The sequence below is a fragment of the Pleurodeles waltl genome, chromosome 4_2 (genome assembly GCF_031143425.1).
Source record: "Pleurodeles waltl isolate 20211129_DDA chromosome 4_2, aPleWal1.hap1.20221129, whole genome shotgun sequence".
Classification (NCBI taxonomy): Eukaryota; Metazoa; Chordata; class Amphibia; order Caudata; family Salamandridae; genus Pleurodeles; species Pleurodeles waltl.
In genome coordinates this window covers 445,899,298-445,922,847 of record NC_090443.1, presented here as the reverse complement: position 1 = coordinate 445,922,847, position 23,550 = coordinate 445,899,298, and the positions used below count along the sequence as shown (strand labels likewise).

The following is a 23,550-nucleotide window of genomic DNA, read 5'->3' as shown; positions in this document are numbered from 1 at the left end:
ATCTGCCCCCCAATCTTCAACTTGCCCCCATTCCCCATCTCTCTCTCACTTTCTCTCCTCTTTTTTTGCATACATTTGCTATTTTTGTAACTTCATTATTTTTGGGGGACAGAAGGTCCACTGTATGGTAAACTGGGCCCTAACCCTGCCCTGAGTGACCTGACTGCATGCAAACCTGGAATTCTGATATTTTGTTGGCCCAGCTGAAATACTAATCTAGCGTGTGCACTGATGGGTTAGGCTACCCGGGGTGATTCTAACGTGCAGAATCTGTTCTGTGGCCTGGGAGGTTCACCAAGTGTGCCTTCTACACTGCCACAGGACTTCTCTCCATGTCGTCTCTGTGTCTGAGCTGCTGACATGAGGAGATAGTGGCAACATATCGAACAATGTGAATTAATAATACAGATCAGACCTTTTTCCTGGCTCAGGAGAAGTGTGATGCTTACCAGCTCACTCGTGTAAAGTTCCACTTATATGTGACAGCTAGACCACTGCATTTACATTCTGTGTGTCAGGGTTGAGTGCATGTGTATAAGGTACGGGCAGTGGCAAGACTCCATGTTGAGGGGAGAGTACTGTTAGAGGGACCAGCAGGATCCATTTTGGGATTGCCCCTAGTTTTACATAGCACACTAAGGAGAACAGAATACAACTTCCCCAAACAGTAGTGTTATGTCTACATTCCTGAGCTCAAGAGCCTCAAACAATAAAGTGTGGGATGATGGAGACAGGGGGTACTCTTACAAATCATATGCAGACTTTTTAGCAGGGAGTTGTGGATTAGTCCTCCATGGTTACTGCTATATCGTTTATAGAAGAGAGTGGAATGAGTCGGAGGTTACTGTTTTCACAAGACAGAAAACATGCAGCCAGTGCCTGTCTCTTTGTCTTTCCCTTATTGCTACTTCAGGAAGGCATATGACAGTCAGGTGGAGAGTCATATTTCTTTGTGTCCATGCTTTGGACACTCCTGCTTGGCACTGGCATCATAACTACCTGATGTGAGAGCAAAAAAACTGTATCTGCACTGCAGTTCGAAAATGACATTTGAAAGGGAACGATTCAAAACTGGGTTCTGGTCTCAACCTCTATCTCTGGAAACTTAATATAACGGGGCACACAAAGTATCCCACGTTGTTACAAATCCAAGTTATTCTTCCCCAAGAAAAGTAGTGCAGAGTATTCAAAGAGTTACTGGGGTCCAAGGATGGTGTCTGCATGACAGCCAGCCTCCCAGAGCTGAGGGGATGTCGCTTAGTGTCTGAGGAGCTTGCTGGAGATGCTACTGGTCTGACAAGTGCCTAAAAGCCTGCCAACCTACTCAAGGATAGAATGAGAGTGTGTAGATGTGAGGGAGGAAAGACTGTCCAGGAGGGAAATACAAAACATTTTCCCAGAATGTGTATTATACAGAAGAGTCACCATGTACCAGGACGGTAACAGGTGCCGACCTGAGCTGTATGCAGTCACCTGGCTTCCCTGTGTTGTAAATGTGGAGATCTACATGAAACATTGCTAACCCCGAAAGACAGGATGCCATCGGGCATCACTGTAGTGTGACGTGAGGGACTTATTCTGCCTCAAAATGCTATGTGACCTGCAAAGCCCGACAACACTGCTGAAGCAAAGGATTCTGTAGAGATGGCCAATGATCACACAGGAAAGCGATGACATTGTAATGATAAGTTTAATAATACAACGCCCCAGCCACCTCACATCACAGTCCTTGTCACCCTCAGATCTCCTCCAACAGTCTCAGCTCTCCTCCTGGAATCCTGGTGGGAGAGCCCATTATGATAAGGGTCAGAGGGGACACCTGGGCCAGGGATGAACCAACACAGGAAATACAAGATACCACACATCCCCCTTTCATTACAGAAACAAGTTAGTTACCGATGATCACAGAGTAGGGAAAAGGGGTGAACAGGGGAAAGAACTAGAACTTAATTAAATCTAAAAGGAACATGTGACGCTTTTTAACCATATGTGTAATACATCAAATAACCACGGCTGTTAACATATAATGAGGAATGAAGGAAAACATACAATAGACACCCTGCACAAATCAGAGAATAATCTGAGGTTCTTTTTAGTTACAGACATAGTCCATTAAATATTTTGGTGGTCGAACGGGTCGTGTTCGTACTCTACAGCGATATCTCCATGAGGTGTCTTCACTTTCACGCAGTGTTGACGAGGATTCCACAATTCCATGTGGTTTGTTTTTGTTTGATCCTCCTCTACAGGCATTGTGGGTTGTAGATCCAATTGAGGAAGGCTTGATTATAGCTATCCTCCCTAGGTTCCATATTCTGCCATCATCAGTTTTAACAGCATTGCGGAACAATTTGACCACTCTCATTGCTCTTGTAAATTTCGAGTCCTTAGCGCTTCCCGTGGGAGCCTTGACCTTTACCCAGTTACCTACCGAAACCTTATTGTCTTTTGTGTGATTATCTCTGTCATATTTCTCCTTTCTCCTCTCCTGTTTTCGGATTTCCTGCTGTCTCCATGGCTGTTTCGTGTTTATCGTGACCCATCCTTTTCCCCATTTCATCCATGATGGAAGTAGTTGTGAATGGGGCTTTCTCCCTTTAAGTAGTTCAAAAGGTGTTTTCCGAGTGCTTTGGAATGGAGTCAGGCGATATTCAATAATTCTTTTGGCTATTTCCATCTTCCAGTTGAGGGAATTTACTTTAGCAAGCTGAATGATCTCTTTTAAAGTTTTGTTAAATCGTTCAACGGCTCCATTGGTCTCTGGGTGGTATAAAGCTGAACGACAATGTGTTATGCCATTCTCTTTCATGTATGTTTGCATTTCATTTGAGCAGAATTGGACACCATTGTCCGTTTGTATTGATGATGGTAATCCTTCTCTTGCAAATAGTTCACTTAAAAAGTTTATGACACTACTGGAGCTGATGTCGGCTGTGATTTTTATTTCAGGCCACCTAGAGTACAAATCGATTACAACTATGATATATGGTGTGGCCTGTTCACCTTGTAGGGGCCCTATAATGTCCAGTGCCAGTTCATCCCAGGGGTGTTTTGGGAGTTTACGCAACTGCATTGGTGGTTTTCTTGTAATTAGAATTTTGTCACTCTCATTGCAGGGTACACACTCCCTTATGCATCTTTCAATTTGGATATCCATACCAGGCCACCAAAAGTCCATTCGTATTCTCTCTTTGGTTTTGGACACACCAAAATGACCCTCGTGAGCTCTGTTTATAAGTTTCAGTCTTAGATTACTTGGGGGTATCAGTTTTGTACCTCTAAACAAGCAGTCATCATGTTCTGCTAATTCATTCCTCACACACCAAAATGCCTTCAGTTTGTCTTTGATTTGGGTTTTAGACGGCCATTTGCTGTTCAAGTACTGCCTGACCAAATTCAGATCCTCATCTTCTCTGAGGTTTGTTTTCCATTCTGCTTCTGTTATCACCCCTTCAGATATTACGCAGACATTCGAGAGCACAACATCTTCCTCCTCTGAAAGTTGTTTGTCATCCACAACACTATCTGTGCTGGGAGGTAATCTGGATAGACAGTCTGCTGCTTTGTTTTTTACACCTGGGATGTAGTCAACTGTGAATGTGTACTCCTGCAGATTGATTATCCACTTCCTAATGCGACTTGATATAGCATCTAGACCTTTCTTCTCAAATATCTCCTTTAGCGGTTTGTGATCAGTTCTGACCTTGAATTCACTACCCCAAAAGAAATTTTTAAATTTTTGGAGGGCCCAATATACAGCCAATGCCTCTCTTTCTATCACCGAGTAGTTGGCTTCTGCTCCTCTCAATGATCTTGAGGCAAACGCTATGGTGACTTCTCCTTTACTATTAACTTGGGATAGGACAGCTCCCAGACCTTTTGTGCTGGCGTCTGTGGTCACTATCACTTTCCTCCCTGGTCTAAAGGCACTGAGGTTGGGTGCATTCCTGAGGCACTGTTTCACATCCTGGAATTCTTTATCACACAAGGAGTCCCACATAAATTCTGTTTTGAATTTCAAAAGTGATCTCATGTGGAATGTTCTTTCAGAGAAGTTAGAAATGAACTTACTGTAAAATTCCACCATCCCAAGAAATGATCGAAGTTCATCTTTGTTTGATGGAGTTGATAAATCTATTATTGATTTCACAAGATCTCCCTTCGGTTCGATCCCTTTGCCTGAAATTTTGTGTCCTAGGTAGGATATCTCTGGACATGCAAATTGACATTTGTCAGCTCTCACTGTGAGGCCAAATTTCTTAAATCTTTTGAGGACTTGTTCAACCCTAGCTTGATGTTCCATGTTGGTTGCTCCACAAACTAGCACATCATCTTGGTAGTAGAAAACGCCTGGAATACCTTTTAGGATTTCCGTCATAGCTCTTTGGAAGACCGAGGATGCTGAAATTAATCCAAAAGGCATGCGTTTGAATTTATATGCACCCATAGGTGTGATAAAAGAGGTTAGGTCTTGGGAATCTGGGTGTAATCTGACTTGGTAATATGCTGAGGCCAGATCTAGGGTTGAAAAGACCTTTGCTCCTTTTAGGGCGGTGAACATTTCTGCAATTGTAGGTAGGGGAAATCTGTCTACTACCACTTCCTTGTTTAGTGCACGCAAGTCCACACATAATCTCACTTTATTATCCGCTTTGCGAGCCACTACAATCGGAGCAAGCCACTCCGTTGCTTCAACAGGTTCAATGACATTTTGCTTACAAAGTTTCTCTAACTCATCCCTCACAGCATCTAGGATACTTATTGGTAGTCGTCGGACTTTAGAAACAACTGGGATTGCATTCTGCTTCAGTTTTATTTTGTGAATGTATGTTTTGAGGCATCCCAGTTTCTCAGTGAAAACTTCTGGAAATGTATTTAGAAAGTAATTTTCTTGTACTTCTTGAACTTTGATTTGAGGTGATGCATTAGGGTCCAAGATAACTCCTAAGTTTTTTTCAACAGGCCAGCTTAAAATGTTGTCACCTCTTTCTGCTACATAGACTTTAGTTTGTGTTTCTGTTTCTCCATATTGAATAGTTCCCCAAAAGTATCCTCTCATGGCTATTGGCTAACCCCCATACCCGCCAGGTTGTATGTCCATTTCATACAATTTTACTTTTTTTGCAAAATTTCTACAAAACACCTGGTCAGAAATGATTGTTAGACGTGAACATGAATCAAACATTGCTTCAACCTCAGTGTTATCTATTTTTATGATGTCTTTGGGATTACCTTCGCCTGAATTGTTCACTTGCAACACAATTTCATCATAAACCTCAGAAACTTTGACAGTGTTATTTCTTTTATCATTTTTCTTATATCTACAACATGCAACAAAATGACCTTTCTTGCCACAACCTTTACATACTGCCCTCCATGCTGGGCACTCTTTCCAGTAGGCCATGTGACCTGTCATTCCGCATCTGAAACACTGTCCTCTAAACTCTTTATCAGGTGTATTTTGAGTTTCCTTCTTCTTCTCTTTCACCACGTTTACTTCTGCTTTATTCTCAGATGTTGCACTTTTACTCTCAACTCTAAGTTCTTTTACACACAAAAGCATATGTTCTACCTGTTTTGATACTAATAATACCTCATTGAGGGGGGGGTCATCTTTGAGCCATAACTCCTCACGGACCCTCTCAATGTTGCATGTTAATAAGAACTGGTCACGAATGCGTTCTTCCAAGGTTGCCCCAAATTTACAGGATGAAGCCAATCTCCTTAGCTCAGACACAAAGTCCTCTATGCTCTCCCCCTCCCTCTGTGAGCGTTTGCCAAAATGATACCTCTCTAGAATTGTACTAATCCTGGGTAGGTAGTGTTTATCTAGCTTCTTCATACATATTTCATATGCCTTCAAATTGTTTCCTTCCTCATCTGACAAACCTGGAAGGTGTTCTAAGATTTCCTGTCCTTCCGCTCCCAAGCAGTGTGCTAGTAGTGCAACTTTTCTCTCGACATTTATATTAGGACCACACACTATAAGGTAGTTATTAAAAACCTTTTTCCACTTATTCCATGTCATTGATGGTTCCCCTGGGGTGTTTAAGAAGAATGGAGGTTGCGTGATGTTTTGCATGGTGGGAGACTACGTGGTTAGATGCTATTCGAGTTATGTGCTTGGTCAAATCCCTGTGTACTAAACAATTTGACACATATATGCACCTACAACCTCATATTTTATCCAATTGTAGCTCTTCACTTGATTTTAAATATATATATTGATTACATTTATTTGCATTTCACATGAATATTCTATTATTAAATTCTGAAGTAATCAATACACACAGCATATGTAATTGTATTGTAATACATAAGGTTGCCTTCAATCTTATTATTTGTAATTTGAGTAATACAACTGTTGTTAACTATGCAAACATTTCTTTCCTTTGTACTCTGAATATTTCTAGTGTGTGGATCACTGTATCTCTTTAGTGCCCACTGTTCTAATATGTTCGATTCAGACACAGAGGTCTGCTGAAACCTCCTATGTTATTTTCTTGCTGCCTGACACCTTTCAGGTTTGTCCACTAGATGGTGCTAATAGCACATAAATTCTATTATGGAAAAACGGGAGCTGTATCTTGAGAAAAACGACTCGATGTCCCTTATTAAGGTTCAGTTCTATAAAATGTTACACATTTTTGAAATACAGCAGTTGTTTAAGTCATATTGGCTTGAAGATTCCTTGAACTATTTGTTTCTTCCTTGGTTATACATGCAAAGTGCGTGCGCTCTGCCTCAGCTGAGAGGAATTCCCTGAGGTGATACCCAGAAGGTGCTGCAGATTTATAGCTGTTGGCCTTTGTGGTGAATTCCCCGAGGCACAATTATCGATATAATTCGGACTTAAACCATTTTACACCTTTGATTTTTAGCTGGAGAGTTATTTCCACGATTTAGCTGCTAAATATAGAGACTTCCAGGTAACAAACAGTTGACATTCGGAGCCACTACACTTTTCCTCACACTCTGAGCTGTACAGAAATAGTAATGTCCCTTAATTAAATGTGGCAAGACTGCCTTAATGTTCCAGTGCGAGAGTGCTGGCTAAAATGACAGATGGTCACTTGTGTCGTTACGCAAGCTTTCACATCCGATGACTTTACCTCTACACTGCAGGGTTATATTTAAATTTCGCCATCCCTCGTGAAAAGTAAAAGACACTGCCTCACCGGAATCTGTCTCAGGACAACAGCGCTCAATTAATCCTTCTTCACAGTTCGTATGTGCTGTTCACAACTTGCCGTGTTGGGGCGTGTTCTCTTTTGCATCACAGGATCCCACTCTCGTCGCCAGTGTAGAGATGGCCAATGATCACACAGGAAAGCGATGACAGTCTAATGATAAGTTTAATAATACAACGCCCCAGCCACCTCACATCACAGTCCTTGTCACCCTCAGATCTCGTCCAACAGTCTCAGCTCTCCTCCTGGAATCCTGGTGGGAGAGCCCATTATGATAAGGGTCAGAGGGGACACCTGGGCCAGGGATGAACCAACACAGGAAATACAAGATACCACAGATTCCTTTGACAGCATTGAGGTTTCAACTGCCAAGATAAGAGACCACTGCCAGGTCCTGCTGTGTTCCTTGTTACCAGAGGTAAGGTCTAAGACGCACGAAGGCACTGGTCGTGGAACCGTGTTCAGGAAACAGGAAACTAGGGACTCAAAATCAAAGACTGATAGTCACCAACTTGAACTCAAAAGGATAAATCTGCACATTAGGGAGAATAAAGATTCATAGTGTGAACTGTTTTGCTCGAAGTCAGAACAAACTGACCTACCAAACATGACAGTTGCTTACACAGACTAGAGTGGACTCTCACCTGTTCCTAGTTCTCGTCTATGACTTTTTGTCATTGTTAGATTTCTGTAGATATTGTCTGTTATGTTAGACCGCTGCAGGTGGTAAGAAGACTGTCGTACTTAACTAGAGACTCACAGACGTGTTTATAGAACCCTTTAGCTGAATCCCCATCACTGTGTGTGGTATTTCATTTTGCTGTAATATTATCTTTATTCTCTTTCTATTAAGACAAGCACTGGGCTGAACAGTCAGTTATTGTGTCTCTTGTTTCACTGTTTGACTTCTGAGTCTCCACCCCTCCCACACTGTCTTCAAGAGAAGACTTTGGGCCTCAATCCGACCCTGGCGGTCATGGACCGCCAGGGCCGGGGACGGAGGAAGCACCGCCAACAGGCTGGCGGTGCTTCAGGGGCAATTCTGACCGCGGCGGTAAAGCCGCGGTCAGAAAAGGGAAACCGGCGGTTTCCCGCCGGTTTTCCCCTGCCCCAGGGAATCCTCCACAGCGGCGCTGCAAGCAGCGCCGCCATGGGGATTCCGACCCCCTTCCCTCCAGCCTGGCGGGAACGGGTGTCGTGGGGCCCCTGGGGGCCCCTGCAGTGCCCATGCTACTGGCATGGGCAGTGCAGGGGCCCCCTAACAGGGCCCCATTAAGATTTTCAGTGTCTGCAAAGCAGACACTGAAAATCGCGACGGGTGCCACTGCACCCGTCGCACACCAGCAACTCCGCCGGCTCCATTCGGAGCCGGCTTCATCGTTGCTGGGGCTTTCCCGCTGGGCGGGCGGGCGGCCTTTTGGCGGTCGCCCGCCCGCCCAGCGGGAAAGTCTGAATGACTGCCGCGGTCATTTGACCACGGTACGGTCTTTTGGCGGTCTCCGCCCGGCGGGCGGCGCTCGCCGGGGTCGGAATGACCCCCTTTGTCTGCTCACCCTCACTACTGTGATGGTGAAGTGTCAGAAAGGGTGTATTTTGCCCAGTTTGCCGAGTCACAGAAGGGAAAACCCCAAAACACCAGAGGCAAACAATCCCATCCACACAGTTGTGGACCAGTAACCCCAGCCTGCCCTGCCATACTCTCAAGAGGATTTGCCACGATATTTTCATGTATCTATCTTCATCTTCCCTTTGCCTTTCCAGCACTGCTATAAGGTCATCTTCAACTCTTTCTGATGGTAAATGTTATGAGAAGACCAGAGACTAGAATTATTCCTTTGATACTGTAATACTAACTAACCCTCAGAACTCTGTTTCATAGAAAACCATACAGTCTAAGTACAGACATAACATCATATGTGCAGGGTTAGACTGGAACAGAAAAAAGACCCGGGTACCAAAATAAAAGTGACACCCGCTTAGTGAAACAGATAGATAAAAAAGTGGCCCACATTTGCAAATCAGGGCAGTTTTGGACTTGTAAACTCACGATGTGTAAGTATTTGCAAGGTATAGGCGACTGTATGCATTTGTGTTCGCTGTAGCAATGTTTGTGGCAAAATCAGTGAAACTAATAGTAAATAAAGTCCATGAGGTCCACAAATGGCCACAGAAAAAAACAACAGCTCACACAATGGCCTGTCAGACCATTCCTTTGGGCACTACAACATTGCCTTGTAGGCCAGTCCAATCTACAAATCTGCCAGTTGCACTCTAGTTCATCCCTCTTTTTTAATCCAGGTCTTCAGATAGGCACTCCTTTACCCCCCTTTACTTCAATTATACTCTAAGTCAATAGACTTTTTAGGCAATGTGTTTATGATTTTTATGGCTCTTGGGGATATAACTTCAAACAGTTAGAGTGTTTATGACAATGAATCTGGATTGTGCCTGTGTTAGTTTTACAATGATTGGTTTAATGAATTGCTAAAAGGTTTGGTCACCTTCTTTGGTAGTGGTTTCCTTTGTTAAGTACTAGAAGCAGTTTTTTTTCTTTCTAAGTTTTCTCCAACCTACAAGATGATTTCTTGGAGTTGCATGCCATCTGTAGATGATGCCCCCAGCTTCTGTGTGGAAGAGCAGAAAGTTGCATGGAACAGTGACATGAGCACCGGCTAACAGGAAGGTCACTTGCTATTCTTGAGTTGACTAGGACAGGCTTAAGCAGCTGTCACAGTGAAAGGAAAACCATCACTCAACGAGATTTTATATGTTTGCAAGATTTCATGTAAATAGGGTGCCATATTAAAAATCATATAAAAAAGAGCCCATCTACACTATCAAGGCACTCATAAAGTGAGGAGATTTTGGGCAGGCATACACTGAGTATACTAGCACAGGAATATTATAGGTTAATAGCAGATGGATATGTTATTGTGCGCTACGAAGTGGCACAATAGACCGTGAAGAATCAGGTTAACTATTGCCTTCTTCTGCTGTGGTAGGACAGACTGATATCAGGCTGATGACGAGATCAGAGCATCAGTAAAGGAGGCAGTTGCACTGTCAATGGGTAGGCCCTGTGACGTTTTGTTCATGCAACGTTTCTGTAAGGATGTTAACATTTTGGTCAAGAGGACAGTTAATGAAGGACGTATATTTTCTTTCAGAGGCACAGTGTTCTGGAAAAGATTGCGCTCAAGATGGTGTTCCTAGGTTGAAAGGTGGGTAGAATGGTTTCTTCAGATTGGGATGGGCAGAAGTGTGTTCTCTGTCTTGGAAGCTCCAAAGAGGAAGGATCTAGTGTGCAGCTAACAGAAATTGGTTTCAGTTAAACGTTTTGTGGTTAGACTTCAAGGTTTTCATTGAATTGTAGCTGCTGAGGTTTAGCATTAAAGAGTCTAATGCATAATGGTAGCCTCTGTTTCTTTACTAATACTTAGATTCTCCTAAAAATTATTTGGATAATTGGAAATCCACCTCTAGATTTATAGAAGCAGGATTAGTGGGATTTTCCTCTTGTGAAGTGCATTTACAAATAAAATACAAACAATCAAAATCCTCCCACTGCTACTCTGATACAAAAAAAGATCTTCACGCTTTCTTACCAGTTCTATTCTTTAGTTTCTCCATGTACTGGTCCATATTCACCTTGTAATCCAGCAAGTCCTTCTCCTGCGCCTCCTTGAAATCTTGCAGATCCTTCAACACTATGAAGACAGAATCTCTGGTGAGGAGCGTAGGCTGGTCCATGGCCAGTGGGTGTAAGTGTTAAATGCACTACAACACATTGCATCCTGGAGTCAGGTTCCTCTTTGGTGCCAGCGGGGTTCCAGGACATTGTTAGTAAACCCCATGATACCCACATTTCTGACAGTATAAGATAGTGTGGTGATATTGGATTTATTCACAATGTTGCTGTGAAATGAGGAGGAGAGGTTTCAGAGGATCAGGTCTTGCATAATGGTGCCGCTATCAATGAAGCAGCAGGTGCAGTAACACCAGGGCCCAGTTCTGTTAGCCATCTGAACTCCAGCTAGTGGTGTTTTGCTACCTCAAATATGGCTGGGGGCATTTTACTTGCTTGCACTAGGGCCCATGACATCCTTGCTATGCGACTGGCCCTATATCTCATCGCTCCCAGGTCTAATACCTACTTGATATATAACTGTCCTCACCATCCAACACTCTTTTTGTGTACTCCAATGAGGACAGGAAAAGTAAGAGCTGTTAGACGGTGAATCCATTTAACACATACAGCTTGCATCATGCAGTGAATAAGTAAGCACAGTACCAAATAAAGCAACACATTCACTCTTTGGGAAACTCTGGCTACAGGGACCCACAGCAGAAATGGATACCCACAAAAGCAAGAAAAAGATCCTGCTTGGGCCCTCATCCCATCTGCCTACACACGCATAGGAAGTGGAAAACATCACATTGGGTGCTAAAATGACCTCTATACTGGACCATGTGAACCTAAGGAACATCAAACCCACACTCTGGCTATTCTTCAGATGGTGTGTATTTTCTAATGCCCTAGTAACTGAGATTCAATCTAAATTTTAGGGTGTGTTCTGTACAGATCTGTTGATTCCAATTTATTCTGAAGGTCGAAGTGTGTTCTTCATTGACTTTGTGATAAAAGTGGTAACAGGGATCACATCTAAATCTATGGTGGATATTCCAATTGATTGGTGATTAAAAATTAATGTCTGCCTTCCCAATGGACTGGTGTGCCAGGTTCAATGAAAAACTCAATGTGTGTTACCCATTTGCTGTATTTAATCTGGTAATTTAATCTGAATCTCTGCGCATCTTCCCCGGGGCCCGGTGACTGTCATTTAATCGAAAGATCAGCGTGCGTCCTGCAGTTGGCTGGTGATTGTGAGTTAAAAGTAAACAGTAAATCCAGAAAAAAAGATTATTAAAGCTTTCTTAGCTCTCTAAGGTAACTGTTTATGATCTAAAGGTTATTGTTTATACTTGGTAGGCTGGTGATTCTTATTTAATTTAAAGGTCAGTGTTCGTTTTATATTGGGCTGGTAATTGTAGTTTAATATAAAACCCAGTGTGATGTCTTCATTAGGCAGGTGGTTTAATATGAATATTTAATCTAAATCTCAGGGTGTCTACACAGACGGCTTTGGTGTTCCATTTTATCTAAGATTGAGTATGTCTTGTCTGTTGAACTGGTGAGTGAGTAGGATTTAATCTGAATTTAAGATGTTCTTCCTATCATCAGATTCAATCTAAATGGTTATTCCCTTTAATCTAAAGAACTGGTGTGATCCACAATTGGCTGTGGTATTGGATGTTATCAAAGGGTGCTGATGCCTCCTGCAGCAAATTTATAATCTTAATTCAGTCCAAAGCACAATGTGTTCTAGAGCAGACTGATTATTGAGATGGAATCTTAAAATCAAAATTGGTCCTATATGGACTGAGGTTTGTCATATTTTTTCAGTGCATTTAATCCCTACACAGTATAACGGGGATAGATTATTCAGCTAACTCTAGCAAACGTCATTGTACAGATACACTTACCATGACTTCTGTTCTCAGAGAGGGCTGAAGTCATCATCCTCAGTTCTTCGGACAACTTTGCATCTAAAAAAATATAAGAGGAAGGTTTAGGATTCGGTATTTGAAATTAGAAAAATAAAAAAATCAGGTAGTCAGCATTTCCCCTCTGCTTGAGTGTTTCTTCTACGACCTGTTAACTGAAGCAGACCACTACTGAAGTGCCTTCGCTTGTGTGTTTCCCTCCAGGTTTTATGTAAATGTGTTCAGCTCAGGTGCACGAATATCACAACCTGATCCAAAATTATGTTTTACTGTTAGGGTGCACGATTTTTGTTAGCAACAAGACCGGCTTCACGGTCAGTGGTCCGATCTAGCACCCTTTTGTAGCCATTTGTGGTTGCACTATATGGCAGCTAGTTGCAGTTGCCGTAAGGTAACTTCGGTCCCAATTGCACTCACTTCTATAGTTGTGACTGTAATTTTTTCCTTCCACAACAAAGCTGCTACTCTCCACCACACCATGCCCCACAGCCACCTTCCTTGGCTGGTTCTAAACGTTTTCCTAAACCAGCATTAGCCTCCTTCTTTAACCACGTTTCAAGGCTTTTAAAGCAAACTCACCACATTCTTGTTGGAAAAATCCAACATATTCAAAATGACATTACTGGGCGAGAAATGCAAAACCCTCAGAGGAATGTGCCCAAAGAAGTGGGAGTAAATTATACAACTGACGCAGAATTACATGCACTTGAAGGTTCTTATCTCAAAGCAATTCTCAAACCCAGAAAGGAAAAAACAGAATTCAAAAGAAAATAAACTTTAATTATATCCTAAGTTTGACCCCAAAATATGAAATCTAAAAGAGTGGGATAAACTAAGAGTCACATCCAAGCTGCTAGTACTCAGATTTTTCAAACTCATCTTTAAATAGCTCCAATAGGCTGCTGGGTCTGAAGAGGAACTGCATGGGAGAGAAACTAAAATGAAACTTCACAATCAGAATAAATTGGAAAGATCATAAAGAAATCCTTGCTGGAATCAGAAGGGTATTCTTCGGGTCAACCTGCCGTCCCTACCCTGTTCAGTGGGGGATAACGCATGCTTAGGGGTAGGATACCCGCTTTTGGTGGATAAGAAAAAGGATGACACTTGCTATATGTGAAAATGAAGAACGCTACAACTGTGACGTCTCTCTCAAGAAACTACAACCAAATGTGTTTTTTTTATTGCATTATGTCAACCATAGTAAAGAACCTATAATCAAAAATGCAGTGAAGCTGAAAATATGGCACCAGCTTATAGCCAACCCGTTACCATATAAATGTAGCCCTAATCTTAACACTGACCCCTGAAACCTTTCATTACTTTAGTACTATCGGTAATCATAATGTGAGCCCTAACCTTTATTGTCCACCTTATGCTAACCCTATCTCTAGCTTTAGCCTTGCCCTAACCCTAGCTCTAACTTTTACACTTCACTTTTACTAAAACCACATCGCTTTTACTAAAATTTGAAATTTTACATTTTTGTTGTGCTGTGGTATTTTTTCCTCATTATTACCTTTCTTAGTTTGGGCTTTGTGGTAAGTGTATTTCTGTTTTTTTATGGTTACTCCAATTTCACCTAATGGCTTAAAACTTTAGTGGCCATCTGCTGGACTTGGGCCTTATCAGAAGAGTCACCACAAACTTTTTGCCTTCCCTCCCTTTCTTTGCTGAACCCGTTTTTGGTGGCTTTAAGGACTATGTGCCCTTTATAACTGCTGACCAGTGTTAAAGTGCTTGTGCTCTCTGCCTAAAATATATTATAATTGGCCTACACCTGGTAAGTACAGTTAGTTTACTTATAAGTCCCTACTATGTGATAGTACATGTACCCAGGGCCTATAATTTAAATAGTACTAGTAGGCAGCACCACTCATTTCGACAACCGCTAAAGTAGCCTTTTGAAACATTCCCCAGGTATCCCATTGTGGCCTATAGTGCAGTTTTAAACTGGAATTCCAACCTGGCAAAATAAACATTTTGCCAGGCCTAGACCTTCCTTTTTAATATGTGTAAGTCACCCCTAAGTTAGGCCCTAAATGGTCATAGGGCATGGTGCACTGTATTTAAAACGTACAACATGTGTGTTTACATTTTACATGTCCTACCACCGAAAAGCTCCTAAAGTCATTTTTCACTCTTGTAAGGCTTATCACTCCCATTGAATAGAACTGGGTTGCCGTATTGCATTCAATAAGTGATAGCTTTAGATTTGGACCAGATAGAGATATGCTGTTTAGACTCAGATGAATTGTAATTTGAAATTTTTCATTGTAAAGTTGTTTTTTAAGTCACAATTTTGAAAATACTACTTTTAGAAAGTTGGCATTTTCTTGTCCTAACCATCCGTGCCTTCTGCCAGTGCCTTGGGCACATGAATACAAATGGCTCTGCTGCCGGGGTCTCTATATTCTTGCCAGACAGCAACACAAAGGGGGCTTAGCTCTGGGACAAGATGGGCCATCTTTGCAGGAAGACTAGGGAGGATTTGCACCCAGCCCCACTTGCACTTTAAAGGACCTTGTCTCATGCACATACACACATACAAGAAATCTGACACCAGGTCTGCCCTGCCTTTTGCCACTTTCTGACGGGTTGGAGCCTAAATAGGCGAAGGAGAAGAACTGTCCAGACCTAGATGTGGAATAGGACAGTGAGTCCCCCCACATAAGGTCTGGCACCAGATATAAATATTGGAACTCCAGAGCCACTTATTTGAACACTCCTGGACCTGTGGAAGGTACAGAAGAAGGACTACCTTGCTGTCAGAGGACTGTCTTGCTGCTTGAAGGTCTGCCTTGCTGTCTGGGAGGGAAGATTAGACCGGTGGACCTGCCTAAGCCCTGCTGGCCTCTGCTGGAGTGATTCAGGTTCCCCAAGAGATGCCTCCGCATTTCATGGACCCTTCACTGCCATCAGACAGTACTCAACCTTGCCTCACGGAAGGCTCCATCAAACCTGGAGGGCAGCGACACAAAGCCCCACAAAGCCTCTCCACCCAGCTGACAGCTTCATTGGAGCTGACACTGAGCGACATAAAGCCTGGCTACACAGTTGAAAACTTAATCTGAACCAATGCCGAGTGACAAAAAGCCCTGCAAAGTCTCAACGCACAAAACCTTGCCGTAAGGCAATAAGGTAAATCACCCAGCTAGCCGAACTAGGTCCTGTGCCCAGCCTACACTTCATTGCAGCTGGCCTGAACGTCCAACTTTGTCCTGGTCCAGTATGACCAGAGAACCCAAGTTGACACTTTGCACCTTTTTTGTGCTCTGTTTAATTAATCCTGTAAAATTAAATTTCTCTGGTTCTATTGATTGGATTTTTGTCACTCTGGTATTATTATATTTATTGAAGTTGGATCTAGTTTCTTGAATTGGTTTGGGATTTTTCTTGTGTTGTGTTGTCACTTTATTGCCATTTGTGTGCTGCATAAATACTTTACAGATTGTTTCTAAGTTAAGCCTGACTGCTTTTGTGTGAACTAGCAGATGGTTAATCACATGGTAATTTATTAACTTTTGTGGTTCTCCATGACAAGGACTGTGGTTGTTGCCTGAGTGGAGTTTCTATCTCCCTCAGCCAATAACCCAATTTCTCACACCAACATACTTTGCTGATCGTCCCGTTCCAGTGCAAGAAATGTAATCGAGGTGCTAAGAAGGACTGTCTTTTGCAGACTTTGCAATAAGCCCAGAAACTGATAAAGCAAATAAAGTAAAGTCAAAGTAATATTTATTCTGCTTCGCATAACCATAAAGGATAATACAATAAAATCAGAATCACAACAACACATTTAAAGAAAAAAAACCTTGTCATATTCATTGCAATCATGCAAGATATACATGCTAAACGGGTGGAACTCAAAAGATCCTGCTTAATGCATCCAAGCTAAACAAGCTAATGATAAGGTCCTAGCTCAGGCTTCCGTGGATTTCCTGTACCTGACAGCCACCTTAAAGAAAGAAGAAACTCTAAAACACACATCTGGGCATCTAAACGCTGTAGATGAAATAATGCATCATGCCATTTTCTAAAACCCAGGGACATTAAAACCGGCTTCAGGTAGTTAATAAAAGGAGCTCTGTAACACTGACAGGAAAACATTAAGTGCATCAAAATTTAGGTTGAGGACCTGCCACAAGGACTGGCCAGAGTGTGCATCCCCAACTCACAGGGACCTTCCCAGAAACAAAGAAGGCGCCAAGCCAAGCCTACCCTGAAGTGAAACTAGAGCAACCTCTCCTATCTAGAAAGAGGTAGGGATTAATAAACTGTTGGTATCTCAGACATGCTAAGTGCTAAAAACGACCTAACTGACCTTTTGGTAGGTTCAGAACGTAGTCTACCCGAAAGGTTGAAACTGTCAAATCTCAACTTAACCTTCATCTTATCAGATTCTTATATAGTGCAAGGTGCATGAAACATGGAGGATAGTCCTAGATTGTTGAATGTTCTGACAACTGAGCTCATCCACGTGACAGAACAACCCCAGTTAAGGCTGAGAGAATACTGCATGATTTCCCTACATAGACTGGCCTCCACGTTGGTCTATAAATTGGTCCAGAGCATTAATGGGGCCGACTACGTTTTTTTGTGATAAAATCCAAATTAGGGTCCGAATGGATGATAAAATGCGAGCCATTAAGAGGGAGATGAAGACAACACCTACAAATATGGTTTCCCTTGAGTTCCACAGCTGAAAGATTTGAATATCCCTAGATTACTGCCCGATACAAATCGGCAGAAACACATTGTGCATTATAATTTGTTTTAAATAGTGTGGGTTAGCCATTCCAAGTTGCTTCGGGAATATTCAAAAGGGACCCTGCCAACCTACTTAGTTTCAGTTGTGCTAAGGTAACCTGAAAATGCCAGGAGCCCAATGCATCAAAAATAACACAGAGAGTAGAAAAACTATCAAAACTGGTCAGAATTTGCCTGTTGATGTGGAGTATCAAGGACCCTTTTTTGCCCAGGCTTCATGCTATGTGCAACTTCCCATAGTTGATGGTTAGGTCGAGGTTACTCATGAAAGCCACAAAAGCATCAACCAGAATACAAAGATCTGGGCGTAGAGGACCACATCAGCTGCATAAAGCAGCACAACTACCAGCAAGTTCTGTATTTTTGGAAAATCTGTGGTTACATGGGGAAATGTGAGCTTAGTAAGTTTATGAAAAGAATACACAATAGCGGAGCCAAAATACATCCTTGCACCCCTCTGGCCAGTGGAAAGCATTCCGGCAATTCACGTGTAGGGCCAAATTATATCTTGGCTATAAGATCCTCATGCATGGTGAATACAAAATTCACCAAAGCAATGTCCAACCCCAAATCCAACAGCATTAATAAAAGTTTAGCTCTGTTTACACAGTTGAATGCTGTGGAAAGATACATAAATGCAAGGTACAGTGGACAGTGCCTGACAACGGTGTATTTGTAAGAATCAAATGTAGATTCAAGCACTGTTCCATGGTACCCAGTCCACCGTTTTGGAAGACAGGAACAATAGTTAACGTCCTCTAAGAGCTTGGAAGCTTGTGACAAAAGGAGTTGTTAAAGGTACTGGATAGAGAGGGGCCCAGAGATCGATGTTACATTTTATGAGGCCCATGGGCACCCCATACGGCCTGGGGACCTGTCTACTAGGGCTTTGCTGTACAGCAGCTACAACTTCCAGCAAAGTGAAAATCAGGCGGGGGGGTAGCATTTCTTATTTTATACTGTAGGCATCCCTCCAATCCGATGTCCTCTGCAATATGTTTTTTATAGTTTAACCTTGCTGTCCTAATCTCCTCACAATCTTTGGGGATAACCAAGAGTGCCATCCTCAAGCAGCGGTTAGCTTCAGAGCAATTACTGACAAAACAGGGTGGGCACTCTTGTTTACTCCTACTGGGCTTCAGCAGATGGTTTGTAATATAAGAGCAAAGGGCTTCTTAATGGGACAAGACACTACTGCACCCGTCTCCCAAATATCTTTAGAATAACTCCTGATGGTTCTTTAGAGGTTAGCCGAGGGTAGATACAGGGTCCTTCAACTGCCAGATTAACCTACAGCCATCATTAGAGTGCTGGATAATCACCACAGAAATGGCTGGTGCATTAGCCTTGCTCACAGGAAAATGTCAACAATCAGGGAATTATGGTCCCCCCATTCTACTTCCTTAATGTAGCCCCAATAAAACCATGAAGAAAAAGCAATGGTAGAGAAAATATAATCAATGATCGAGGCTCATCCCCATCCTCTGAAAGTGCCCGTACGAGGGCCGTCTCCATTGAACAAATAAATCAAATTAACAAGGTCATGATCCAAAATGAAATGGCCAAGCTCCTTCCATCTGCCATCCATCTGTCCTAAAGGGGCAATTTGATTGTCAAATCCCAAATCCTCATGAAAGGCAGTTAACTTGGCATTAAAATCACCACATAAAAAGTAAAATGGCTTAGCATGAACACCTTCCCCATTAGGCCTCTAGCCTGAAAGAAAAGTAAATAACTGAAAGGTGAATGCAGTCAGAGTCTACAAAAGCATTATTATGAAAATTAACCAGGTAAAAATCATAAGAACTAAAAAGATCCTTGATGAGCAGTGCTTGAAAGGCAGAGCCCTTGTTATTAAATGCCGTAACTTCCACTTTAAGGTTTACTTACACCCAGATGGAAAGTCCACCACTGGCTGTACCACGGGAAGAGGGAGTAACTGGGCAGGAATAATTGGTGAACCGAGGATATGAGATGGGAGTAGTTGCCCAGATTTCCTGCAGAGCTACAAAACCATGACTAGCAACAAAAGCAATCCATGCAGGGTTGGAAAACGTATAGTTTCTACCTGCAACATTCCAACTCAAGAAGGAAAATCATTGGCCAGCTCCCACCGCCTCTCGGAACAAGAACCTTCTGATTGAAAATCACCCAAGACTATCACCTATTACCTGGATAAATCCCTAAAAGAGGATACACCTGCTAAGGAAGGCAGGTTACTAAACGTTCCTCAGCAGATAAGAAGTTGAAGCCTGTAGTGTCATTCCCCATTACAGATGATCTCTAAATTAAGCCTGACTGCTTTTGCGCAAAGCTACCAGAGGGTTAATCACAGTATGATTTAGTAACTTTTGTGATTCACCCTGACAAGGACTTTGGTTGTTGCCTGAATGGAGCTTCCATTCCCCTCAACCAATAACCCAATGTCTTACACCAACACACTTTGTCAATTCTCCTGTTCCAGTGAAAGAAATGGAATCGAGGTGCTAAGAAGGACTGTCATTTGTAGACTTTGCAATAAGCCCAGAACTGATGCAGCAAGTCCACTTCTTGGCCTGGGCTTGCTTAGCAATGTATCCGCTAGTGCCATAATGAGGCATTGCAGGCATGTGCCTTACGTACAAGTCGGTGCATGTCCTTTTTGATTACTGTGCATTTTCTGAGTTTTGTACTTACTGTTCAGCAGCGCAATGGAGGTGAAGGTGATGCTGCCAAGGAACAAAATCCCCAGTAGGATACTGAGGACAAGGATAGATCTTCTTCCGCTGTCCGCCTTTTTAGTGGAGGTGGATGAAGTCACAACTGCAAAAGGAGATCAACAATGAGAAAGCAGCACTAAAAAGTAAGAATTCAAAAGTGTTCCACAAATCTAGGTTGGAAGAGTGTGCTTCAAGCACAGAAATCTGCAACAAGTTGCCTATGGAACTGCAATTTCGCTGATCCAACATTAGCCAGTCCAACTTACTGAGCCTTCTTGTTACCGCAGTTGGTGAGCAATTGAATACCTGTGAAAGTTCGAATACTATAGTAAACTGCAAAAGAGTGTTCCAAGCATGAAAACACTCCCTTGTCAAAACACAGACATTGCATAAATATCACCCTTCAAAAATTTTCATCCTAATTCAAGTCACTAAAAGCAGCGAACCCCACTTCTCACATAACTTAATACATGTATTCATTTACTGTCTAAATTGTAGTTGTTATGCATTTAGGCACAAGTACTTGATAGTGAGTTTAGGTGCAGGACAACACTTGTGTTGGAAGATATTTTTGTAGGCCGGATAATGTATCAGTCATTGTTATTTAATCTACTGTCTTCAGTTTCAGTCAGCAGAAGACCTCATCAAGTTAGCTATGTTAAGTAAAGAAGTTGTAACTTCCCACATCCCACTAATTCTACTACAGCCCCTGGTTCGGGTGACGTGATATCTTCTGCAGGATCAAGTTGGCACAAGGTCAAATGGGTGTTGAATCGAACAGTGGGGTATTTTCTCCTTGGTTATATTTATTATTTTCATGGGAAATGATCAGTTTCTTGCTGCCTTTCAACTGATGTAAGATCTCAGGCGGAAGGCGGGGCACTCACGGGGCCCTCTCTCTCAACCACAGGGCAGGGGTCTTAAACCACAGGGCAGGAGTTTGGAACTGTGGAGTCCAGAAGGAGAGGCCTGTAAGGGTCCTCTCTCATCCTTACAATGTGATGTTCTCATGAAAGGGGTGAGGAGACTTGTGTGTTCTTATTTTTCATATAAAGTCCACCTGCATGTAGTGGTGAAGACTGGACATGTCTCATCTTTCAGATGAAGCAATGTCCTTCAGCATGTAAGGGCTTGGTGGTCTTCCATTTCAAGTGTTGTACGGTTCTTCTGTGAACTCCTCCAGGGAAGGGCAGAGTTTTATTGTATGAAACAAACAGTCAGCCCCATACAGAGACTGCAGGAGTTGCTCCTCTGGTCCGGTGGTCACCCTATGGATCGAATATGTTGAATTAGCCTTTCCAACTCTGCTGAAGAAGGAAACTAAATAAAACTGGTGCTCTGCAGCACATGTCACAACTGTCTCATGACATCAAATGGCCAGAGTGGAAGTGACGTTCACTTCTGAAAGGCAAGTGTTTCTTCAGGAGCTGTTGTTCATGGTTTGCGCATCCACTGCAAGCCTTAGAGAGGCACAGATTACAAAGATGGTGTTACCCCGCTTAATTTATATTTAAAAAGTACTGCTACCCACAATTAGGAAAGCATTGCTGAACTTGTGAAATTATGTTTCATTAGCATAAATATAACTCATTTCAGCTATGTTTTTGTTGTTATACTAGCAAATGCCTGATAGAAGTGGCCATCTCTACATTCTGAACCTCTCATTCACATCTTTGCTCAGGAGGTGAAAGAGGGTCGATTGGCTTGCTCAGCCAAATATTTACGTTTTTGTTACAAACTGAAGGTTGTGTTTTTCATTTCTTGTGGCCTCCGTCTTCAGACACTTGTATGCTCCCTTTGTTTTAGTCTATCACATATTCCCCTTTTCACAACTATCTCTGAAATACTGTAAACGTGTGTCCTGCCTTTGCATAGAGAACTTGCTACAGCCCAGTTTTCTAGTGAAACTCTTGTTGCCTGGTTCTGGTCCTCAGGCCACTATTTTTTCTTGTTGATAGTAAACGTTTTAAGCCTTTGATTGGTGTGTGAGTAGATGTTCTAAAATACCTAACATTTCCTCCTTAATGTCCTCACATTATGACCAGCAGCTGCAGCATACCTATTGGCAGATATCCTGACCACATCTGATAGGTGGCTGCTGTGGAGCTGCGTGCACGCCACCGAGGAGTGTGAAAAACAGCCCTTCTTTTATTTCCAGTGTGGCGTCTAGAAGTATAGTAAAAATTGCCAATACACTTCGTGGTGAACGATCACTGTACTGGATATCCGTCATCTGTTACTATGGCCTCAGTTGAATCAAAAGAGGGACTGATCTGCTACTGCTTGTTGCTCTGCAAACTGTGAGAATGCTGGAGGTGGCTTGCCTAGCAATTACATACTGTATCATGGGGATCTGCCACCTCTACCGCCCCATTCTTTGCCAATTATAAGGAATAGGTTTATTTACCTGGCGCTTCTGGAGTCCGAAAAGCTGCTTCCACAGCCGGAGAGGAGAAGTCCAGACCTGGAAGAAGAACGGCGTGGTGGGTTAGACGGGAGGAGAATGGCATGGTGGGTTAGACGGGAGAATGGCATTGAGGGTTAGACAGGAGGCATTTCTACGCCCAAGGTCTCTATTCACAGTATCTCCTTTCCTGTCGGCCGAACACTGTATGCAGCTGCCCTCTGGGCACTGAGTGCAGATACTTAAATAATCAGAAGCATAATGATCTATGCATGAAGTGGCCCGGTAACAACTGGCTACTGTTCCTGAAAGGCGTGTAGGACAGACTCTTTGGCATTCTACAGAAGCCTCTCAGTGGCTAACCGTCCAGACTCCTACTGGTTCTTCAGACACATTGGGGGCTTTTTGAGGAGTATCCCAGCTAATCTACATACTAGTCTGTTTTTGCAATACAATACGGTACCGGAAAATACTGTGAACTGTTACTATGAGCCATGTTATTCTACGGGCTGATGTGAATTTCAAATTTTCCTTGTAAAGAAAAATCTAAAGACACATTTCTAAATGACCAACTTGTTTTGTCACTGCTAGCTCTACGCTACACCCCCTAACCAATGACATGCTGACAAAACCAAGGCCCTGTTCATCAGTACATGGGGAGTATATATGTAGCATACTTCCTGTCGCTGGACAAGTTGTGACAGGCAGCCAAGATCATTTGATTAGGGGGAGATGAGTAATGGTGTGGGACAGAGTGGATGATGTACACAAATGATAGAATTAGCCCACATGAATGTGCAGTTGGGTCTTAGCTTGAATTGCTCAGTTCAGCGTAAACTTTTAACCCCCCCCCCACCGGAAAAAAAATGAGCTGGTGTCGGAAGTATTGGTTTGGCAACATGCTCATATTTATTTCTGTTTA

At 42.6% G+C, this 23,550-nt stretch overlaps 1 protein-coding gene across 1 annotated transcript in view; it reads right to left on the bottom strand.

The window, feature by feature from the left end:
- Positions 1-23,550, bottom strand: part of LOC138292885 (hepatic lectin-like) — a 107,632-nt gene that overhangs the window by 22,926 nt on the left and 61,156 nt on the right. Inside the window, exons 5-8 of the mRNA XM_069231737.1 lie at positions 22,632-22,688; positions 20,202-20,327; positions 12,735-12,797; positions 10,796-10,897 (exon numbers count right to left, since the gene is read on the bottom strand). Coding sequence (XP_069087838.1) covers positions 10,796-10,897; positions 12,735-12,797; positions 20,202-20,327; positions 22,632-22,688 — 348 coding nt within the window. The remainder of the gene's footprint in view (positions 1-10,795; positions 10,898-12,734; positions 12,798-20,201; positions 20,328-22,631; positions 22,689-23,550) is intronic.